The sequence below is a fragment of the Dryas octopetala genome, chromosome 8 (genome assembly GCF_963921425.1).
Source record: "Dryas octopetala chromosome 8, drDryOcto1.1, whole genome shotgun sequence".
NCBI classification, from domain to species: domain Eukaryota; kingdom Viridiplantae; phylum Streptophyta; class Magnoliopsida; order Rosales; family Rosaceae; genus Dryas; species Dryas octopetala.
In genome coordinates, this window is record NC_141373.1 from 1454354 (window position 1) to 1473415 (window position 19062).

The 19062-nt window shown below is 38.1% G+C and overlaps 4 protein-coding genes, 1 non-coding gene and 1 pseudogene across 5 annotated transcripts; all 6 read right to left on the reverse strand.

Annotated features, from left to right (window-relative positions):
• Positions 1-1951: 1951 nt before the first annotated feature.
• LOC147275767 (transcription repressor OFP16-like) lies at positions 1952-3017 on the reverse strand. The gene has a single exon (XM_086254905.1). It carries the CDS (start codon positions 2841-2843, stop codon positions 2169-2171), a length of 675 nt encoding a protein of 224 aa, XP_086111031.1. The 5' UTR covers positions 2844-3017; the 3' UTR covers positions 1952-2168.
• A 3318-nt stretch (positions 3018-6335) lies between these two features.
• Positions 6336-7364, reverse strand: LOC147275768 (late embryogenesis abundant protein D-34-like). The gene is made up of 2 exons (XM_086253871.1): positions 7002-7364; positions 6336-6867 (listed from the first exon to the last, which is right to left on the reverse strand). Exons 1-2 carry the CDS (start codon positions 7320-7322, stop codon positions 6445-6447), a joined length of 744 nt encoding a protein of 247 aa, XP_086109997.1. The 5' UTR covers positions 7323-7364; the 3' UTR covers positions 6336-6444.
• A 2592-nt stretch (positions 7365-9956) lies between these two features.
• On the reverse strand, positions 9957-11182 carry LOC147275769 (late embryogenesis abundant protein D-34-like). The gene is made up of 2 exons (XM_086254812.1): positions 10854-11182; positions 9957-10538 (listed from the first exon to the last, which is right to left on the reverse strand). Exons 1-2 carry the CDS (start codon positions 11169-11171, stop codon positions 10098-10100), a joined length of 759 nt encoding a protein of 252 aa, XP_086110938.1. The 5' UTR covers positions 11172-11182; the 3' UTR covers positions 9957-10097.
• Positions 11183-12835: 1653 nt separating this feature from the next.
• Positions 12836-13989, reverse strand: LOC147275770 (late embryogenesis abundant protein D-34 pseudogene; annotated as a pseudogene).
• Positions 13990-15800: 1811 nt separating this feature from the next.
• Positions 15801-16496, reverse strand: LOC147275771 (uncharacterized). Its single transcript, XM_086255276.1, has one exon. It carries the CDS (start codon positions 16397-16399, stop codon positions 15878-15880), a length of 522 nt encoding a protein of 173 aa, XP_086111402.1. The 5' UTR covers positions 16400-16496; the 3' UTR covers positions 15801-15877.
• An 854-nt stretch (positions 16497-17350) lies between these two features.
• On the reverse strand, positions 17351-17423 carry TRNAA-AGC (transfer RNA alanine (anticodon AGC)). Its single transcript has one exon. It is a non-coding gene; the product is annotated as a tRNA-Ala (tRNA).
• Positions 17424-19062: the final 1639 nt, after the last annotated feature.

Sequence of the window (19062 nt, forward strand, 5' to 3'; positions counted from 1 at the left end):
AATCATTAATTGGTGTCCATCTTCTTATAAGATCTATACCAATAATCAATAAGATTAAGATACCAAAGTGAATGATCGACTCATTGGATGCTAGAAATAATCGGCAGTAATATCCGATACTAAGCAAGTACTTAATCTGTTGAATGGAGATTTCATGCATTATGATTGATGCAGCAGCATGCATTATTTTTTAGAATGGAGTACTAGTGGTGAGGGCAACTGTTGAAGACCTTACGACCACATACATATATGATGTAACATGACGAGGAATATATGGATAAGACATATTAGATGTTGCTCCAGTACCACCAGTTACTGTAGCCTGTAGGCTATAATATTAGTAATAGTAATAATAATATCATGGATTTCCAGTCTGTCGTCCAGTCCTTCTCAGCTTCAACTTTCAAGTTTCAAGTTACTATAAACAATCATTTTGGCCCAGAAACATCAAACATGCATACATTGAGATTGAGAGGAAGAAAAGATTAAAATAAAACACAGACAAAAACAAGATTCCCTGATCCCCTCTGTGCTTTGTGGTACGTACTCTACTGATTAATTGATACAATTAATTTGTCCGATTAGCTACTTCTGCAAAGACTTTACCAATCAATCAGACCCCCACTCCCACCACTGTCTCTGTGTGCCACCTCTTTTCTCATATATCATATATATAATTTGTCTCATTGCATTATTTTATTCTCCCTAAATCAGCATCATTTACGGTCCAATATTTATCGCTAATCAGATTATTCAACCTATCCATCCAACAGCTTACTCCACATTTAGACTACCTACGTCGAGTTCTATATATATTCTTAATCAATTAGCTTCTAATTAAGAAACAATGGGCGGATACTATTACCATGTGGTTTAGAAAGCTAAAAGGGACAAGTCGAATTGATTAAAAAACCAGTACAAAAATGAATAAGGGTTGTATAGATAAGTTAGGAGTAAGAATGAAACAAACAAAAATTGCTAAACAGTGATATTAATGAGGTGATGGGACTGAACTTTGAATTTGGTTGTCTCTACGTGGGAAGCTTCCATCCATTGCCAAATCCTATATGTTGTAGCTTTTTGTTCATAATTGACATGCTTAGCTTTGCTAAACGAGCATAATGTGGACGATATATACAATAGAATTAACATTAACGACATGTTTTTCTTGTTCTTTCTTCAACAAAATTAAAATTTTCTGCTTGAATTGTGAAAAGCATGGATTGTTCTGATTCATAAGTTGGAAAGTAAAACTGCTTCTGAAATATGATTGTATGTTACGAAATAATTTAATAACTCTGAAAAACCATCCATATCAAATTAATTATCAATGCTCCAAACGCCTTGCCTTTCTCGTGAGTTTCTCACTCTCTGTTTGATTTATTGCAGGTTTTATGCACCTACAACTACATGAACATAGTTTTATTAATCAAACACGTAACATTTTCGATCATGTAACGAGTCTATTGCATGTCGTCTCTGTCTCTCTAACTACGTATCAAGTCATGTAATCAAAAGTATACATACACGATACGTACACACGGTAAATTAATTTGTTTTGAATGAAACAAAAACTTGATTAACCTAATAGCTGGCTAGGTAGTAGGTGAAGGAAACAGCTGGCATGTGATAATTAACCAAAAGTAGAGGGGTTCAATTAGGGGTAGAACAGTTGAACTCTCATTGTCGATCAATTACTTAGAATGCGTAAACATCTTTAGTTCATGATCAATACCCACTGTCCCAGTACCACTTTCACATGTTCCTTTTTTTGGGTCGAAAACTTCACATGCATGTCCTAAAAACTTTCACATTATATATTTTGTAGAACATCAATAATAATTGGATGTACTATTAGCTTCTACTAGCCCAGCCAACTAGTAATTAATTAGGCTCTGAAAAATTCATTTTCCCAACAAAAAATAAAAAGCCTATGATATTGGTGAAATTATTGAAAATTAATTAAGCACACACACATATATATATATATAGCTAAAAACAGGTAGCTGTAAAAGATGGACAAGGACCAAATAGAGAAAAAAGCGAGTTAGGGACCGACCTGAGCACTGATCCATTCCGTATATAATTAATACATTTGATTAGTGCTAATTTTGGATCACTAAAATTATGAACAGAATGAGATAGTCATGATTATTTATAACGATGAATTAGACGCACCGTGAAATCTCACAGACACCGGCAGTGAACTCCGGGTCTTTGCGGGTACCGTGAGCTGCAGCTGGCGACGGCATGAGGCTAACAACGAGATCGGAGAAAGCACCGATGATGAACTTGTGTGTGTTCTTAGGGTTGAGCGCCAGGTAGCACAACAGAAGTTCATGTAAGAAGTCCCAATTCGATTTCTTCAATTCGGCCTCGTCCTGCGATTGCTCATCACGCGCCTCCACCATCTCCTGCATGGACCGCCGGAAGTCCAGGTACGGGTCGGGAGAGTAGGTGGGGACCGCTACGCTGTTGGTGAAGACAGAGTGGTCGGGCGGGTCTGATGATGACGTGGCGGTGGCGGTGGCGGTGGAGCGTGATGACGAGGTGGTTGTTGTTGATTGGTCGACGATGGAGTTGGAGCGGCCTGGTGAGGTGAAGAAGAAGCGGTTGGAGGCGAAGGCGGTGGCGAAGTCGGCTTCGGTGGCGGAGTCCAATAAGATGTGGTCGTCGTAGAGGGAGTTGAAGTTTTTTATCAAGTGTGATGTGGATGTGGTGGCGGTGCTGTCGGTGTTTAGTGAACGGCTACGATTGTCTGGCGTTGGACTCATTGGAGGGGATGGAAGCCGTCTGATCTTTGTGAAGCAGAGGTTCAGATTTCTTCCTAGTGTGCTCGGCATTCTCGATCACTTACAGAAACACAGTCAGTTAATTTTGGTTTAGAAAGAGTACGTGGGAGATTGGAGTGGACTGTGGAGAAGCTCTCTCAATAGTCAATATATATGAGTATGTTAGAGTGTGTGTGTGTGTGTTGTTGTTTATAGTTTGTAGTACTTTGGGTTCAATGGCGACTAGACAGCCGTGAAAGACTGTAAAGTGGACTGGCTATACCTACAGGGCTATAGATATGAAATGAATTAGCATGGTCCTACTCCTTCAGTCCTTCCTATCCTAAAGCAAGTTCATCACACGCTCTCATCAAGTGGCTAGGGTTCTTCCATCATATTACTCCAAGTAGGGTGCCCTACTTTTAGTTTAAACTCATGGGAGGATTTCACAACGAAAATCATGGAAGCATTCACATGGGGGTATACGGTATTTATTTAACACTATAAAAGTAATATTCATTTACATTATATATATATATATAGCTGGATTGTCTCCACTGAAAATCAAAGAAGAAAGTGATGGATCGAATGGTTATGATTATCCTATATCACTTTACTGATCTTCCAATTAGGACCTCTCATGTATTGGGTCCCACAGTTCTCCTCCTTTCATTTATTTAATTCCATGTACGTATTCGTGAAATTTTATGTGCATTGGAGGTGAAGAGTTTTAAGGAGGGAATTGAAATCGGTGGGTACGTACTCACAAGTCACAAGCTCGCATGGTCCATTTCCAACACCAACCTCAAAATTGAACAGACCATGCACATGGTGGGGTGCAAATTCTTGATATTGTGACCTCGCAGCCAGATCCAACTAATTTTTTGAAGAAAAATTTATTTTTGTGAGTTGGTCTTATATATGTTTATATATCTATTTTTTTCATTATGTGACAAATCAAATAATAATATCTTAAATGTATTATTTATAAGACCTTTCATAGAAGTTTTTTTTCGTGTTAACTGGTGCCGGGGTAAGCAATTAAGGAACCTACTATGATGGATCAATTATTTCTCTTCATGATCCGTAGTCCGTGGCCAGCTAAATTATAAGATAACATGATATAACATACAGAAAAAGTGCTCTCTCTCTCTCTAAAAAGAATATTTACTTTTTTATTTTATTTTTATGGAGAGGGACATGGCGTTGTGTGTCTGTGTGGCCACTGCCAGAGAACAAACCAGAGTAGAGAAAGATCAACATCACCTGAGTACGTACGTCGATGAAGACCCCTTAGATCTTTTCCATGCATATATATTCATACAAATACAATTATAAATATTGTCCTTTCTAATTTGGCCTCGTTTACCAAGCTCCACTGTTCACCTCATGTTCTTGCTTTTCCAGCTTTAGTAGTTCAGTACTGCTCTCTACTCTGCACCTAGCTAGCCAGTAGGTCATTGTGTACATTATTCGAATTTAACCACTAGTACAGTGACCTACATTAACTTCCTTAATTAATTATGTTAGTTTATTGCCTATCTTATTCAATTTGACAGGTTACCTATCATTTGTCAAATTGATTACAACCATTAACTCCCTAGCTTACACTTCTTTTTTTTGTTACAACTAGCTTATAATATTTCTATTCATGTGTCCAACTCCACGTATCTTAGTTTTTATAAGATGTATATATATGTATTATCTGTCGAATTGGTCATATATGTTGTCAACTTGTCATGGGCTGAGTACTCGATCGAGTTTATTGTTTGGATTCCAATTTGATTTGATATCATCACCAAATAGGTACTTTCACATCAATAAACATCATATCCCCACTGCAATAAGAATACGTACAGCTGATTAAACATGTAAGAGGGTGACAGCAAATGTCATCTAATTTAAATTACTAACACTAGAGGCAATTAATTATTATCCCACTGTTTTATATATTAACCGAAGTAGTAACTACAATTAAGATAATAATTAGTGTCTGTAGTTCTATAATTGTCGAGCCTTCAAAAAAAAAAAATGTGAAACCCACTTAACAGTACTAGATATATAACATTGTTTTCTAATAGCGCCTAAAGCTAACCCTTTTTCCTTGAAAGGTTAAAATTAAGACTTGTGCTCCTTGTGATCTTTTGAACTTTGAAGTGTGCGTGTTGTAGTCATTGGGATATTATTTCTTAATCAATGGACTTGCAAGGAAGGCAGAGAAGGTATATAATAAAGCCTATTGGCCACGAGAGCCACTCAATAATTTATATGATAGAACAAGACTTCCACTGACCTCTGGCACGTGTTCGTGTGTAGGATATGGAGGGAAGCACAAGAAGATTGCAATTTGCAAAGCCATGCAGTTCAGAGGACATAAGATCTCAGATGCCTAGCTAGCTGGTATATATATTATTGGTGTTTGCTGGAAGATGTAACCATAAGAAGCCAAGCGATTGAGGCATGCAACATCAAGAGAAACTTCCCCAAATAAAAAGTACTATCACATCATATAAATACATACTGATTTCAAAAATATATTTGTGTATTATCGGGTTGTCCAAAAATTATTGGGCTCATTATAAAAGATTCATATATTATCAGAATCAGTAGTACTGCTATTTGCAGCTACACCCAACAGAATGGACCAATCTTCTGGCACCACTCTATAAATTAAACATATTTATGCATGTAACTCCATTTCATGAAAATTTTCCATATAAAATAATTGATATTAGCTAGGGTTTTGGAATCTAGTACAATTATAATTCGCTTGTATGATTTTATTTGTGCAAGCCCAAGCTAGCCTCACTTTCGATCCGTTTTCTCTTCATAATGGTCTGAATTGCCGTCCTCCTTAGCATATTGAATGTTTATATAATCCACTGCGTGCATTATTCTTTCTCAAGGATTATAGACTCGGCTATTGGGCCTATTGGGCGGTCTTTTGGTAGTTGCCCAAACTTGAGATCCACTCCGATTTTTCCATATTCAGTCTAGCTCATATATCCACCAAGCCCAATGATAACCCGCGGAGTGCCAAACCAGATCCAAATAGCTACACAGCCACGGATCTTTAACATTATGATAATATTATTATTACCAAAAAACACGTCTCTAACATTAACATGTTGATAATTCCACAAAAGAAACATGTTAATATAGTTGATGAGTTAATTATACTTACACCCCCTGAGGTTTATCGTCTTTTCACATACACCCCCTGAGGTTTCAAAATTATTGCATATAACTCCCTACAAGAGAAAAAAATAAATAAACAAAAAAGAAATTATTTGTATTGAGGTTGAACCTTACATCTTGAGTAATCTTATTAGGTCATTTTATCCCTTAGTATGCATTTTTGCATAATTTCTCATCATTTTTTGTCTCACTATAGGGGGTTATATGCAACAGTTTTGAAACCTCAGGGGGTGTATGTGTAATTATTAAAACTTCAGGGGATATATATGAAAAGACGATAAACCTCAGGGGGTGTAAGTGTAATTAACTCTATAGTTGATACAAAAACACACTTATTCTTCTTATATATGGTGCTACAAACGGAGAAGTAACAAAGTAAAAACAATGCACACGAAGCTTTCAACGCATATATATTTCACAGGAAATTAAAGCCGAAAGTTAACCATGCATATATACATATCTAGTACTGGCGACTTTAGTCGTTGTTCTGATTAAGCCTAGCGGCCGCCGCCATTGATTCAGCCACTCCACCTGGAGTAGTCCTCATTTGAGGACTATTCCTTATCTCAGCTCCCATTATTACCTTGGCATCCTCGCGCGTCACAGGTTTGTCCCATGGCAGCTTCTGACTCGCATCCTCCAAAACATCGCCAAGTATTGTTTTATCAACCTGGCGAGTGTTCACAGTCGCCGCATGCTGAGCCCTATCGGCCACACCGCCCGGCGATATTTCGTTTTTCCCGGTGGCTCTCATTTCAGCCGCATAGATTGCAGCGGCGTCGCTTTGGTCAACGGGTTTGTCACCCGCCGACAGATCACTCGCCTCTAGAGCTTCACCAATCGTAATCGCATCGGGATCAAGCACTCCTCCCGGCGGTTCTATATATTGTGCCACAACCTAAAAATAATAAACAAACATTAATTAGTAAACTGTTATTTCAATTTTGATTACTAATTAATAATGTGACGCGTGACTTAACATTTATATGACACGGAAAGAATTGAGATAATAGTTTATGTCTGTAACGCTACCTGTTCACCAACGCGTTCAATGACCAAGCGGTTGCCGTCGAGATTGGCCTCTAAAATGCTGACTCCTTCATCTTTTGCCACCGTGGCATCAGGGTGGCGAAGGAGATCTGCTCGCTCGTTGTGCGTGGCTGCTGACCGCATGACTGCAGCCGGGCCACCGCTCTTAGTCTCTCCCAGAACCATGTTTTCAGCGGCCTGCATGGCAGCAGCGTATTGGGGTGCAATAGACTTGGATGCCAAATCGCCCGAGACGTTGAAAACGTCGCCGTATTTGATGGGTTCCCGATCATCACGAGGTCTTTGTGGCTGTTGCTGGCTCATGTTTTGTGAATTGTGGGTAACTCGTAATTGATCACAGACTAATTTCAGTAGTTTTGTGTTGTGTTGTGTTTCTTAGGAGTGTCCAGAGCGAATGAAGTGACTAACTTATATGTACTTGTTGGGATGTAGAGAGAATGTGACGCCTCGATCAAATCTACACGTGGCAGATGCAGAAAGAGGGCCTTTTGGACCTTTGTTGACAGGTGCTCCATGACTAGTCTAGCTCTTGAAAACAAGCACAAATATCTATTCCGACACGTCGACTTGGGTTGGTCATCACTGGTATGACATCAAACTACATAAGCCACGTTGGTTGGCCCAAGAGCTTGACACAACACCACGTAATTGTGTCGGTCATGAACACCGCTTGCTTTGTTAGCCTATATCTGCCAATTGAAAACTGAAAACTGAAAAAGGTGCATTAAAACTCAAAATATATGCAATGGAAAAGAGAGAATTTTGTTTTGTTTAAGATGAAAGTGGAGCTGTCTTTCTCCACCCATGCTGCTTTAGAAATGGACCAAATGGCCATTTTCAATTGCTTGTCAATTCAAGAAGGATAAGTCATTTCTCAAGGCGTGGCATATATATATGCACGATGTGAAGGGTAAGCAAGCCAAATTTAGGGCCCACATTCTTTCCCATTTCGAATCTATCCTTAATTGAATGATCAACTTTGGCTCATGTTGAAATAAATGCAAACATAAAATTATACGCCTTAATATTTTCTTTAAAGACTAAACTTTTTTTGACCTTTATTCGGATTAGTAAATTGTCTAAAAAAAAAGGATGTTGGCTTTGTAATTGGAAATTTAATCTTTTCTTCTTGACAACAAAGAGTAAACAACAGAGACTAATTGTTTGTAGATTATCTTTTAATAAATTCTTTGAGCCAAAAAACTGCATCAACAGTAAATGCATTTATAAATCTTACCTCCGAAATCCACACATTCCTCGATCATTTCTATAAAAAGAAGAAGTGTAGAATAGAAAAAAATATGAGAAATGCAGATTATCAGCCACATAACAATAATGTTGAAATTTGGAACAAAATTTCAACAAAGCAAAAACATACTTTCTCTTTTTCTGATAAAATGCTTGACCCCTATTCATCAGATTTGGAGTGCCTTTGTTCAATGTGGGGATCAAAGCTCCGATTTCAGAATAAAAAAGATTTGGATCACAGCTAGAACTATCAGATTCAAGGTCCAATTGTTCCAATGGGATCTGATCAATACTTGTTTGAACTGTATTTAAGCAGCCCAAGCATCTATTTCTAATAGACTTTTGTCTTTTGTTTAGAGTTTGAGAATTTATTTCATAGCAACTCCTAGAAACAGTATCACAAATATTTTCAGTAACAATTTCTATACCACTTGAAATACCAAAAGCATGACCTTCCTCTATTATCAGAGCTCTTTTGCTAAGTTTAGGCTTTTTACGCATCACATTCAAAGAACAAAAGCTGAAGCAACAGATTGATAGCTGGAAAAAAAAAATACATACATAAATCAAATTCCAAATATTAAACAACACATACACTATAATTGGCGAAATCAAATTCACACCTATAATATCACAATTACAGGAATACAAACTCTCAAATGGCACACTATTTCCAAAGCAATTGGTAATAGTTGTTGGGCAGAGTATTTAAAAAAAATTTATTGAAACGTGTGAGTGTGTTGAGAAGAATTCACTTACATAATTATCTTTGTGTTTATTACTCTCTCTTTATTTTCTTTTATTGTCTTATAACTCCTGTAACTCCTTACATACTTATCCTTGTGTTTATTACTCTCTCTTTATTTCCCTTTATTCTCTTGTAACTCCTGTAACTCCTTTTATTGTCTTGTAACTCCTGTAACTCCCGTAACTCTCTTTATTCTCCTTTATTGTCTTATAAACTCCTGTAACTTTCTCTACACTATATATACAATCTAGACAGCAAGTCCTCAATCATATGAGGCATTACAATTCTATTATACTTTCAAATACTCTTGATGTGTGACTCACTTTTGCCGCGCGAGCAATTGATGGGATAATCGGCTTGGGTTCCTCAACAACCCCAACTTACGCGATGACCAGATTCAAAATCTGGCTACAAAAACATCAGATTGGTGTGTCTGAAATGGAAGAAAGCAGATTTTTCATCTGGTTACAAAAGCATCCCTCTGTCCGAAATGGATGAGAGCAGATAGAGAGAGGAAAGAAAAAGTTAATCATTTCATCTGGTTCCAAAAGCATTCCTCTGTCCGATATGGATGAGAGTAGATAGAAAGAGGAAAGAAATAGTTAATCACCGGGCCCAACGAAGCCCACTAACTCACAATGGTCCAGTTAAGGATTATAGACTCGGCTATTGGGCCTATGGGCCTATTGGTAGCTACCCAAACTTCAGACCCACTCTGATTTTTCCATATTCAGTCTCGCTCGGATATCCACCAAGCCCAATGATAGCCCGCGGAGTGCCAAACCGGAACCAAATAGCTACACAGCCACGGATCTCTAATAATGTGACGAATCATATTACCACCAAATTAACACGTCTCGAACATTAACAGGTTGATAATTCCACAAAAGAAACATATTAATATATATAGTTGATACATAAACACAGTTATTGTGTTTTGACAAGTGTACTCTTCTTCTTATATATGGTGCTACAAACGGAGACGTAACAAAGTTAAAAAGATCCACACGAACCTTTCAACGCATATTTTACAGGAAATTAATTAAAGCCGAAAGTGAAGCATGCATCTAGTACTGGTAGCTTTAGTCGTTGTTCTGATTAAGCCTAGCAGCCGCCACCATTGATTCATCCACTCCACCTGAAGTAGTTCTCATTTGAGGACTATTCCTTATCTCAGCTCCTATTATTGCCTTGGCATCCTCGCGCGTCACAGGTTTGTCCCTTGGCAGCTTCTGACTCGCATCCTCTAAAACATCGTCGAGTATTGTTTTATCCACCTGGCGCGTGTTCACAGTCGCCGCATGCTGAGCCCTAGCGGCCACACCGCCCGCCGATATTTCGTTTTTCCCGGTGGCTCTCATTTCAGCCGCATAGACTGCAGCAGCGTCGCTTTGGTCAACGGCTTTGTCACCCGCCGACAGACCACTCGCCTCTAGAGCTTCACCAATCGTAATCGCATCCGGATCAAGCACTCCTCCCGGACATTCTGCTGCCACCGGCGGTTCCATAAATTGTGCCACAACCTAAAAATAATAAAACAAACATAATTAGTAAACTATTATTTCAATTTTTATTACTAACTCGTTGGGAACAAAATACTTTTCTTAAGGATTCTCTCACATAGAAATAGAGAACGAACTAATTAGAAAGATTGTTATAATATAATTCCCCTCGTTTTTATAGGAATCATGTATAAAGTGAGTTGTTCTGAATACATCCAGACAGAAAAGTTCACATAGATATTATGGGTCGATTTTTTTTTTTTTTTCATTTATATTTTAACATTTATGTGACATGGCAATAATTAAGATCGATAATAGTTGATGTCTTAATACTACCTGATCACCGATTCCTTCAATGACAAAGCGGTTGCCGTCATGATTGGCCTTTAAAATGCCGACTCCATCTTTTGCCACCGTGGCATCGCTGTGGCCAACAAGACCTGCTTGCTCGTTGTGCGTGGCTGCTGACTGCATGACTGCAGCCGGGCCACCCCTCTGAGTCTCTCCCAGAACCATGTTTTCAGCGGCCTGCATAGCAGCAGCGTCTCGGGGTGCAATAGGCTTCGATGCCAATTCGCCCGAGACGTTGAAAACGTCGTCGTATTTGATGGGTTCCCGATCAGCACGGGGTCTATGTGGCTGTTGCTGGCTCATGTTTTGTGAATCGTGGGTAATTCGTAATTGATCAGACGAAATTCAGTAATGTTGTGTTGGTGTTTCTTATATGTACTTGTTGGGATCAAATCTACACGTGGCAGATGCAGAAAGAAGGACTTTTGGACCTTTGTTGACAGGGTGTCCATGACTAGTCTAGCTCTTGAAAACAAGCACAAATACCTATTCCGAAACGTCGACTTGGGTCGGTCATCGCTGATTCGCTGGTATGACATCAAACTACATAAGAGTGGGCCACGTGGTTGGCCCAAGAGCTTGACACAGCACCACGTAATTGTGTCGGTCATGAACACCGCTTGGTTTGTTAGCATGCTCTGCCACATAGTCTTAGAAAATGAAATTGGGCTCTTGGCCCACCCTATATTGGGCTCAGAAATTTTGGGCTTTACAGACAAAGCCATCCAAGTCTCAAGATGTCCTGTAAAACATGGGAACATAATGAGTTAGGCAGCGACCTGTCAATTGGAAACTGAAAAAGGTGCATTAAAATTTAAAACTCAAAATATATGCAATGGAAAAGAGAGAATTTTGATTAAGATGAAAGTGGAGCTGTCTTTCTCCAACCATGCGGCTTTAGAAATGGACGAAATGGCCATTTTCAATTGCTTGTCAATTCAAGAAGGATAAGTCATTTCTCAAGGCGTGGCATATAAGCACGATGTGAAGGGTAAGCAAGCCAAATTTAGGGCCCACAAGCTTTCCCAATTTGGATCTATTGTTAATTGAATAATTAACTTGGTTCCCGTTAAAGTAAATACAAACATAAAATTATACGCTTTAATATTTTCTTTAAAAATTAAACATTTACTCAGATGAAGTAAATTGTCTAAAAAAAAGGTGTTGGCTTTGTAATTGAAATTGTATATTTCCTTCTTGACTATAAAGAGTAAACAAAGGTTGATTGTTTGTAGTTTTTCTTTTAATAGATTATTTGAGCCAAAAAAAGTGCATCTAAATGAACTTATAATTCTTGTCTCCGAAATCCACATATTCCACCATCATTCCTATAAAACGAACAAGTGTAAAATAGATAAAAAAGGATGAATGCAGATTATCAGCGGCAGAACAATAATGTTAAAATTTGGAACAAAATTTTAACAAAAAAAAAAAAACATATTTTGTCTCTTCTTCTGATAAAATGCCTGACCCCTATATATCTTATTTTGGAGTGCCCTCGTTCAATGTGGGGATCAAAGCTCCGATTTCAGAATAAAAAAGATTTGGATCACAGCTCAAACTATCAGATTCAGGGTCCAATTGTTCCAATGGGATCTGATCTGTACTTGTTTGAACTATATTTATGCGGCCCAAACATCTATTTCTAATAGACTTTTTATCTTTTCTTCTGAGTTTGAGAATTTATTTCATAGCTACTCCTAGAAACAGTATCACAAATATTTTTAGTAGCAATTTTTATATCACTAAGCATGAGCTTCCTCTATTATCAGAGCTCTTTTGCTAAGTTTAGGCTTTTTACGCGTCACATTCAAACAACAAAAGCTGAAGCAACAGATTGATAGCTATAAAAAAAAATATACATAAATCAAATTCCAAATATTAAACAACACATATACTATAATTGGCTAAAGCAAATTCACACCTATAATATCACAATTACAGCAATTTCACACCTATAATTGGCTTTAGTCGTTGTTCTGATTAAGCCTAGCGGCCGCCGCCATTGATTCAGCCACTCCACCTGGAGTAGTCCTCATTTGAGGACTATTCCTTATCTCAGCTCCCATTGTTGCCTTGGCATCCTCGCGCGTCACAGGCTTGTCCCTTGGCAACTTCTGACTCGCATCCTCCAAAACATCGCCGAGTATTGTTTTATCCACCTACCGCTTGTTCACAGTCGCCGCATACTGAGCCTTAGCGGCCACACCGCCGGGCGATATTTCGTTTTTCCCGGTGGCTCTCATTTCAGCAACATAGACTGCAGCGACGTCGCTTTGGTCAACGGCTTTGTCACCCGCCGACAGACCACTCGCCTCTAGAGTTTCACCAATCGTAATCGCATCCGGATCAAGCACTGCTCCAGGAGATTCTACCGGCACCGGCGGTTCCGTATTTTTAGGTGAGTAGTGCTAGATATACCACATTTTTATACCACAATTTTATACCACCTTATGTGGCAACTTACATGGCATTCATACATTGGATACTAAAAAATAAAAATAAAAACCCAAAAATAAAAATAAAAACTCTGTCCAATAAAGTAATGGCACATAAGATGGTATAAAAATGTGGTATAAGAAATGTGGTAAGTATAACATTATTCTAAAAATAATAAAACAAACATTAATTAGTAAACTCTTATTTCAATTTTGATTACTAAATAATAATGTGACACGTGACTTAACATTTATGTGACATGGCAAAAATTGAGATGATTAATAGTTGATGTTTGTAATACTACCTGTTCACCAACTCGTTCAATGACCAAGCGGTTGCCGTCGAGATCGGCCTCTAAAATGCTGACTCTTTCATATTTTGCCACCGTGGCATCGGGGTGGCCAACGAGACCCTCTCGCTCGTTATGCGTGGCTGCTGACTGCATGACTGCGGCCGGGCCACCGCTCTTAGTCTCTCCCAGAACCATGTTTTCAGCGGCCTGCATGGTAGCAGCGTCTCCGGGTGCAATAGGCTTGGATGCCAATTCGCCTGAGACGTTGAAAACGTCGCCGTATTTGATGGGTTCCCGATCATCACGGGGTCTTTGTGGCTGTTGCACTTGCTGGCTCATGTTTTGTGAATTGCGGGTAATTCGTAATTGATCACAGACTAATTTCAGTAGTTTTGTGTTGTAATTCTTAGGAGTGTCCAGAGCAAAAGGAGTGACTAACTTATATGTACTACTTGTTGGGATGTAGGGAGAATGTGACACCTCGATCAAATCTACACGTGGCAGATGCAGAAAGAAGGACTTTTGGACCTTTGTTCACAGTGGTCCATGACTAGTCTAGCTCTTGAAAACAAGGTTAAATATCTATTCCAACACGTCTACTTGGGTTGGTCATCGCTGGAATGACATCAAACTACATAAGCCACGTTGGTTGGCCCAACAGCTTGACACAACACCACGTAATTGTGTCGGTCATGAACACCGCTTGGACGCTTGGTTTGTTAGCATGCTCTGCCACATAGTCTTTGAAAATGAAATTGGGCTCTTGGCCCAGGCTATATTGGGCTCAGAAATTTTGGGCTTTACAAACAAAGCCATCCAAGTCCCAAGATGTCCTGTTAAACATGGGAACACACATTATGAGTCAGGCAGCGACCTGTCAATTGAAAACTGAAAAAGGTACATTAAAACTCAAAATATATGGAATGGAAAAGTGAGAATTTTGTTTAAGATGAAAGAGGAGCTGTGTTTCTCCACCCATGCTACTTTAGAAATGGACCAAATGGCCATTTTCAATTGCTTGTCAATTCAAGAAGGATAAGTCATTTCTCAAGGCGTGGCATATATATGCACGATGTGAAGGGTAAGCAAGCCAAATTTAGGGTCCACATTCTTTCCCATTTCTGATCTATTGTAAGAACGTAAGATATAAAGTGAAGAAAAGTGTAAGATATTTTTGGAACAAATACCCTTGTAATATTCGATCCATTAACATCAATCCGAAAAGAAGTGAGACCAAAGATAAGGATGAAGTGATCGATCATCTTAATAGCTCTTAATTAATTACACCATAAAGCAAATTAATTAGGACCTAACTAATTACACTATAAAGCTAGTTGTTAAATTATAACAAACAATATCAGAATGTAAAGGCTGTGTTTAATTCATATCTATATTTTTTTTTTCATGGATTGCTTTAGAGTGTGCATGTGATTATTTTCATGGGTTACCAAGTCACCAGTTTAGTAGACTTTTCCTCTAGGGACTTAGTTTAATTAATCTTGTAATATATACAAATTCATAGCCTAGCTAGCTTGCTTGTAGCAAAACAAAGACATGCACCGGACATAAATGTGAGAGTCATGTTGCTGGGACAGGTATGCAGCTGCAACTATATAACGAATTAATTTAGTGTATAAATTTGGATAGTTCCATTGATATAAGATTCAATGGTACTGAGAGAAATGAATGAAGCTAGGCTGAAAATTGATCAAATATATTGAACAACCAATTTTAGCTGCAAAAATAATGCATTCCATTCCATTCCATGCATGCCTAGCTCTCTTATAACTGTAGAAAATTAGTCCCAAAATTAAGGGGGGTGTTCCCAACTTAGATTTCATTGGATTTTAAAAGTCCAATGAAATCTAGGTGTCCCCAACTTAGATTTTAATGGATTCCAATGAAATTTAGGTGTCCCCAACTCAGATTTAATGGATTCCAATGAAATCCATGTGTCCTCAAAAAGTCATGGATTTCATTAAGTGAAGAATTTGGATGGATTTTAATGGATTTGAATGCATTTTTTACACATAACAAATTTCATGAGAATTCCACCAAATTCCTTTAGATTTTGATAAATTCTATGAATTTTAAAATCCATTAAACTCTTTTAAAATCTGAGTTGGGAACACCCCTAAATGTTCACAATTAACATGTTCATGCATAATTGGTAAATTAAATTAAGCAACAAGTCTTGGACATGTTCACAACATATCGCTCAATTATTCATTATACTTGACCACGTACAGTAATTCTGAAATTGGACTAGAGGATTTAATTACTGTACAAGAATCAGCCTCCCATTTTCTTCATCCTCTTGTTCTTGGAGCTTGTTATGAACATTATCATCACAAACATGCTTCTTTGGAACTGTCACAACCAGTTCCTGACCACTCCACGTGGCACTAGCCAACTCGGGTCTTGTCGAAGGTGGGAGCCGATACCTCCACAGATCAAGATCGTCGACTGCTACTTCGTTCAAAGCCGACAAATCACCACCGTCCGTTTTTCGGACCACGATCTTGGTCACCCCGGGATAAATCTCTATCGTGTGGGCCCAGACGACGTCGTGTTGGTCAGTTACTAGTCGGGTGGTGGCGGCGGTGAAACGGAAAGAGTAGGAGGTTTCTTTGACCGAAACGTCGGCGTTTGAGTGGAAAGGGAGCTCGAGAACGTTGGCGAACACGTGAGGGAGTCTTCGGAGCTTCTTCGAAGAATAAGAAGAAGAAGTGACGTCGTATGACATGCTCCGCTTCTTTGGGGATGACGATGGGTGGACCTTCTTCTTCATGGTAACCATATCTTACTTTCTTTGCAGCTCAAAGTCTCACAGGGATAGAGGGAATTTGCTCCTTATGTTACCCTCTAACTTTGTTTTGTTCTCCACAGCAATCTTTTACACCAGTCTTATAATGGTGTGACCGTGTGGGCTAGAAAGCCCACAGTAAAATCCTTCGACTTGGTGATATGGTATCATATGTTTGGTCTGTTAGACAACATCCAAATAAAGCAATGTAAAATAAAATCAATCTTTGACATTATACCCGCCTAGAAAAAAAGTTGTAAGAATAAAATATGGGTAGTGCTAGGTGTGCCATGTTTTGATATCATCTTTCTAACAAATGTGAGTTTATTTTCTATAAAATATTGGTTGGACCGGTGAAGTTGAGGAACACAAGCATTGATGGGAGATTGGGGTGGGGGCAAGACAGAAAAGCATTGCAAATGAAGAACTGTATTTGTACAGGTAGAGTCCAATCATATGGAAACAAAAATGTCTTATATAGTAGAATGATTTAAATAAACATATGGACCCCCTAACCTTATGCATATATGCAAACCCACATTTTGTTGTATCATTGAGAAGTTTCTCTTATTTTATTGATATAATGTTCTCATAGGATCATATCATACCCAAATATTTTAAGCAACAGAGTTTAAAAGAACATGTCTTGTTTGCTACTTACACTACAAACAAGCCTACAACGACTATGTAAAAGAAATGCCATCTTTTGTTACATTGTATGAATGAATAGAATATGTAGGTTCAAAGAAACATGGACCAAAAAAAACCTTTGCTTTTGCTAACGTATCACTTTTGAGCCTTCTTGGAAAGAGTTAAAACTGTTAAATTGACTATTAGGAGTTTAGGACCAAGTTGTTATATTGGATTATGTCTCCATAGTCCATATGCGTGTGATCATCATGGAATTAAATTGAAAAAATAAGATTTAAAGACTAATAAAGAGAATGGAGATGCGGGGTATCGATCCCCGTACCTCTCGCATGCTAAGCGAGCGCTCTACTATCTGAGCTACATCCCCAGTTACGTCACCACCACTCCAGTTAGAGAGGGATTTCCATGGGGCATGCCCCAGTGGGGCACCTCTCACATAAGGTGGGACCCACAACTATGTGGGTCCCACCTCATGTGAGAGGTGCCCCACTGGGATGTGGGTCCCACCTTATGTGAGAGGTGCCCCACTGGGGCATGCCCCATTAAAGATTTATGCCTCCAGTTAAGATTAATATACATAGATAATTATTGTTATATTTTAAAGTTAAGAGTTGTTTGGCATCTCTTTCGGCGTGCAAAGTAAAGTTGGAACAGAAACGTTTTCTTGGCCAGCTTTCTCCACTTTTTCGAACGCACCAAGTAAAGGCAAAGATCCCCATGGAGATTTATTCGTTCCGGGAAGGGGGAACAAATTCATTAAAAATTCCACACCCAACCCACCCAAGCAAGCTTTCAATTCCATCACAACTACTTTCTAAGACCGACTCAGAAGAAGAAACCGACACCTGTAGGTTGCTATTACGCTCCCGATTCTCTAGCCGGTCTTTCTTATCCCTATTATTTTGTCCCGATATTTTCACACACCCTATTGCATTACCTCAACATGGGTCCGACATATGTTGCTTGCCGTTATGGAAATCCCCGATATGCCCTCGATAATGGCTTTTTAATCTACCACAAAATATATCCATCTTCTTTAGAAGTTGTCCCATATGCCCTCAGAAAATAATCGTTTGTCATAAATTCATAATAGGTATATTGAATTTAGGTCAAATAATACTTTCAATTAATGCACTTTGTTAAATTTTCATCTCCATATTAGGCTGTAATTTTAAATCCCTAATTCACCATCACATGCTTGCCATGAATTATTTTCTGTCATTTCATATGATTTTAGAACTTTTCAATCACCAACTATTTATACATATGAATTTGGAAAGGTTTTTGTTTTAAAAAAATTTAAATATAGGAATGACTACCCTATTACTTTACCCATTTTACTGATAAGATTAAAGATTTGAGTTTTATAAAAAAGAGTTTGTCCGGTCTCAAAAAAATGATTCTTTCGACGGTTGGCTTAATGGGAACTACAAGAGTTTATTTTTTTGGTCAATAGATAATTTCATAAAAGTCCAACAACGGACAAAATGATACACATAACATGAACTCAACCAAGCATGTGTCATGAATGAATAGGAAAATGTCTAGATACTTAGCAAAAGAAATAAACAAAGCAAAACAAAATAAACTTAACTTGGCTACACCAAATGACAAAGGAGGATAAGCGAAGCAACATAGTTTATTTTGTAAGAAATCTAATTTCATTGAATCGAAAAGAAAGTAGTATAAATTCAATGAGTAGAGAATAGATATTCCATAAATCTTTCTTGATTTTACCATTTAAGGAATCAATTATAATTACAATAATAGAGTTGTGTATTTTTAAACTAAAAATTGCAAATTGAAAATCTTAACAAACCACAAGAACTGAAATCATAATTTGGCTTTGAATTTATTGTATAATATCCAAGAATAAGCAAGTGATTTCCACTTTTTACAAGAATGTATGAGTGTGAGGAAGTTACCAACCAAAATTTAATGATAATACAAGGAAAATATTATTAATGTTTACTTAGCAAAAGTTGCAAAACATAAAAAAACCAATT